The 5,000-nt window shown below is 38.6% G+C and overlaps 2 protein-coding genes across 2 annotated transcripts in view; both read right to left on the reverse strand.

The window, feature by feature from the left end:
• Positions 1–5,000, reverse strand: part of LOC144971456 (inositol polyphosphate-4-phosphatase type I A-like) — a 239,102-nt gene that overhangs the window by 175,200 nt on the left and 58,902 nt on the right. The window lies entirely within an intron of this gene.
• The window catches only part of LOC144971451 (glutamate receptor-like), an 86,595-nt gene that overhangs the window by 54,980 nt on the left and 26,615 nt on the right, over positions 1–5,000 (reverse strand). Inside the window, exon 3 of the mRNA XM_078912369.1 lies at positions 3,881–4,033. Within this exon, the coding sequence (XP_078768495.1) occupies positions 3,881–4,033 (153 nt within the window). The remainder of the gene's footprint in view (positions 1–3,880; positions 4,034–5,000) is intronic.

Here is a 5,000-nt window from a genome sequence, read left to right on the forward strand (position 1 = left end):
TCAGAAAGGTTTAAGCTGAAGACATCGTTGTAAGGAAAGCAATAAATGAAAATAAACCCTAAGGTGACGGCAATAAGGAAATTCCATTCAATAGTCTTTACTCACATTCTCTCCCCGTACTCAGATGTATAACTAATGTAAATGTTGCTGCTCGAAGCTCAAAGAAATAAATAACGTGAAATTGAATGTAAGCTTCAATTTAATTACGAAAACAGATAAAATGGACGTTCGGGTTTCCCCTATATCAACAAAACAGGATGAATGAAACACTAACGTTGTTAACAACGCCACTACGACATAAATCATTCGTCTGTAGTGTTTATTATGCTTATCAGACCATTAAAATTGTCATATCAAACTGTATTGAAAGCTCAATAATAGGGCAGTAGTTAGTCACTCAGCTTTGGATTGAAAAGTACAGATACGAATCCCGTGATTATGTTTGTGGCATGGGAATTTGAATGTCTGTGTCCCAAAGTATTGACTAAAGATGGACTTGCCACGTGATGCCGCCTTTGGAAAGGATTTAAAAAAAAAACAAAAACAAAAACGTAACCTCTTAAATAGCGCAATATCCACTAAACGTTCTCAAAGCGCTTTACAAGGGTCCCAGGCCAACAGCAATATTTAACATGTAGGACGTGACATGACGCCTGTTAGGTAATATTACAATTTTTTTTCGGACAACGACAACGATGTTAACGGCCAGGTACTCATTTTACGAATGAGTACGGTGAGATAATGTAAAGAGTCTTTTCCATGGACTCAACTATGCGCCGAGCGAGGCTCGAACCCAAGACTTCCGATCCGAAAGCGAGTGTCATACCACAAGACCACATAGCCGCACGTGATAAGTCTGACTAAACCTCAAATCGTATTGTAGGTATGTTGGTGAAATGTTGCCGTCGTGTTTTCCAAAACACATCAAGATGACTCACAACTTGTCAGAAAGTATCAACTCTGACGCTTAATAGAACTCTCGATTATATTTGCTTCATTATAAGAGATATGCGGCTATGTGGTCTAGTGGTATGACACTCGCTTTCGGATCGGAGGGTCCTGGATTCGAGCCTCGCTCGACGCATAGTTGAGTCCTTGGAGAAGGCTCTTTACTCACATTCTCTCACCGTACTCAGGTGTAAAATGAGTACCTGGCCGTTAACAGCGTTGTCTCTGTCCGAAAAATTGTAATCTCGCCTTACAGGCGTCATGTCCCGTCCCACATGTTAGATGATGCTGTTGGCCAGGGACAGCTCGTAAAAGTGCTTTGAGCACGTTTAGTGGATATTACACTATATAAAAGCTCAATTATAAGAGATGGAAATATTATGGAGTAAATGTTTTTGGCCAAAATGTAAAATGCGATTTTTCGGTGAAGGCAGAGAATAAAAGAACAATCCTTGCATCTGCTATAAAAAGAAAAACAAAACAACAACCTCATCTCCGTCATTGATTCTATGTGTTTAGGTAAAATACAACATCCACCAGCCAAATCAAACATAATTTACCATCACACAAGTCTAAGTGTAACCTTGAACGTTAAATAGTCTGGTGAGAACTAATCACCAAAATGGCTGTTTAAAAAAAATAACAAAGGGCCGAGTGACGGCAATTTCGTTCTTTTTATAGATAGTATGCAGATGACGTCACTCAGGCCTTTGTTATTGTTTTTGCCATCCGCGTTTGTGAGTTGTTCTCACTAAACTGTATTAACCAGACTATAAAAGTTCATGGTTACACAGAGTTTGTGTGTTGGTCCGTTATACTTCCGGATGGCAATGTTGTGAACTCCTTGGCCAAGGGCATTCTATCTATACATCGATCGTATTATATAGATAGTATGCGCTTGGCTGAGGAGTTCACAACATTGCAATCCGGAAGTAGAACGGACCAACACACAAAACTGTGTGCAGCCATGAATGTTTATAGACAGGTCAATACAGTTTAGTGAGAATTACTCATAAACGCGGATGGCAAAAAAAAAAACAATAACAAAGACTTGAGTGACGTCAACTTCGAACTATCAAAAGTTGATGTATTCCCTGATGATTTCATTGAAGAGGGTCTTTGTTCTGGAATCGCGTGTTCTACTTTTTTTGTTTAGTATTCTTTGCATCTTTAAAAGAATCTAGCCGTGTTGTGAAATATTGTGACCGTTACTGTATCCTGGTCCTATCCATAAATCAACGCCGTCCCACGGACACTCGAAGACATCGTAGTAAGGGGCCTGTTTATCGGACAATCTGTCTTGGGACAAATTAGATTACCTCGATGACCCTAAAACGTTTGAAGGCGGCCGGAAACAACTGATTTAGTGGTTCCTCACGCTTACTCAAAAGGAAAGATATAAAGTTAGAGAGGACGTTTGTGACCAACTGAAAACAACGCAAACTCATATCCTTCGAAAATCAAATAGACGTCTAGTTGTCAACCAGTGAAACGCGTTTTCATTTATTTATATATTTATTTATTTATCTATTTATTTATTATATATTATTTATTTATATATTTTTTTATTTGCTTAAACGTGTTATTGTAAACCAAAGAATTAATTATTATATACAAAAACATCGAGTTGACGGAATTTATTCAACGGAGTGACTATTTTATCATTGTACTTAAAACCCAATGCCTCACTGTATATAGATAGTATGCAGATGACGTCACTCAGGCCTTTGTTATTGTTTTTGCCATCCGCGTTTGTGAGTTGTTCTCACTAAACTGTATTAACCAGACTATAAAAGTTCATGGTTACACAGAGTTTGTGTGTTGGTCCGTTATACTTCCGGATGGCAATGTTGTGAACTCCTTGGCCAAGCGCATTCTATCTATATGGTTCATCCCGCGCGCGCGCACACACACACACACACATACACACACATTCACACACACATTCACACACATACTTACGCTGAACCAGAGAAGAGTTGATCAGTGACAATTTTTCGATAACAAAATTATTCATGTTGCACAACAACTGATGTTAAAATGTTCGGCCCGATTCATACTGATACTGGTGTCTGCCTTGCAGGTAACACAAAAGTAATATGAAGTAATATTATACCCTTGTACCTTTAGGTACAATGACGTTATTTTTTAATCTTATGGAAGATACATTTGTATCGACCCATTAACAACTTAACTGTCCTACTCTAGAAAGAGATGAATTTTTAAAAAAACATCGGTGCCCAGAAAACTCACCCTTCAAATATTGATCAATTTAAATGACCCTCGCGAGGTCCCGGGTTTGAGAGTTATTGCCAAGGTGAGAGTCATTAAAATTGATATTTGAAGGACGAGTTTTCTGGTCAATTTTTTTTTTAATGAGCGTCTTTCCAGTGTAAAGCAGTTAACTTGTTAACTGGTTAAGCCGTGCCTCAGGGTGTCTAAAAGTCTCAAAGAAGTGTGAGGCGTCCGGATTGAGGCCTTTTTCAAGTGTAAAGCAGTGAACTGGTTAAGGTTTGTCCCAGGGTGTTTAAATATTATCTCAAAGAAGTGTCAGGAGTCAGGATTGAAGTTAAAGATCTTGCCAAATAGAAAATAAGAGGATTGTTAGAGTACAGCAGTACCGTTCGGTAGAGCGCCATTCTGTGAAAAGGATTAATTCTATGGTATCAAATAAAGAGAGGAAACGACAATAAAGGGGTCGCCGGCAAACATTATCCATAGTGTGGATGATTCGGGTCGTCTGTGCAAAAAAAAAAAATAAACATGATGCGTGAGGAAAACAATGAAGGAAAATCTAATAAAAGAGTAATTAATTACATCTTTAAAAATGTATTCTTGTTCTCTATCTAGGTATTTTTAGACTTTTTTCCACATTTTCTTTCAGGTCTGTAGTCAGGAGTTTTTCTTTTTTAAAAAATCAGTATTGACTTACTTGTAGAAGACATGTGGAAAGGGCTGTGTATATTGACTGTCTCTGAATACACTCTGAACTTGATGGCATTGTCTGGGTTGCTGTTATGGGTGGCTATGGCGTACATGAGGGCTGATCTTGCCGCTGGATCGTCATCCATCCCGAATATGGTACCTGAAAAACAGCGAATGACTATTGTTAATGGGCATGATCTATATTACATTTCCATGTGCTCGAGGTCATTGGTCACATTGGAATATGTGCTCAAAGTGACCCATTTAGTGAAAAGAGTTTTTTGAAATATCTAACATGACGATTGGTCATTTCGTTCAGCTTGACACATGGGTATGTTTCGAAGTTTTATTTTAAAAAAGCAGCGTGTTGACTTTTTCTGAAGAAATATCCAATCGTTGGACAGCAACACATCATGTGATTGATGACTTGGTTGGACGAAAACATGAATATAAATTGCTCCCATTGTCTGGGTCACTGTTATGGCGTACATGAGGGCTGATATTGCCGCTCTATACCGAATATGGTACCTGAAAAACAGCGAATGATTATTGTTAATTTTTGAAAAATATATTATATACCTTCGAAATCATTGCGGCTACCATCTCAATATTTTATATTTATTTATTATGCCCTTCCGCCACGACATTATAAGAGATCGTCGCCTAGGCATTCCACGAAGGAATATAGATAATTCATCAAACAAGGTGTCTGATGTCAACAGGAATCACCCTTGTTGTCAAGTGAGCAAATTAGGAGTTACTAATCTTGCTCAAGGGAAAAAACGAAAGTGCCTGAAGCAGGCTCGAACCTGGGACCCTCCGGGTCTTAGTGCAATGCCTTAACCACTTGGCCACTTCGCCCCCCCCCCCCCGCCCATCATCTCAACAATATAAAGACCATAATATCTGCCACGAGGGACAAAGCACTTCCTCTCAGCTTGACCGGAAAAAGCGTCTTTGAATCGACAGATCAAGATAAACCTCGATTTGTCAAAAAATGCATTTATATGACACGTTTAAGGCAGGGAAGAGACACAGAAATAAGAGACCAAATATAATGTGAGGCACTTCATTCACAAGGCATAAATAAATTTCTTGAGCAAATTATTCCTTCAGAACCAAATAAC

Source organism: Berghia stephanieae, chromosome 4 (genome assembly GCF_034508935.2).
Source record: "Berghia stephanieae isolate SIO BIC M18660-M18661 chromosome 4, UCSD_Bste_1.3, whole genome shotgun sequence".
Classification (NCBI taxonomy): Eukaryota; Metazoa; Mollusca; class Gastropoda; order Nudibranchia; family Aeolidiidae; genus Berghia; species Berghia stephanieae.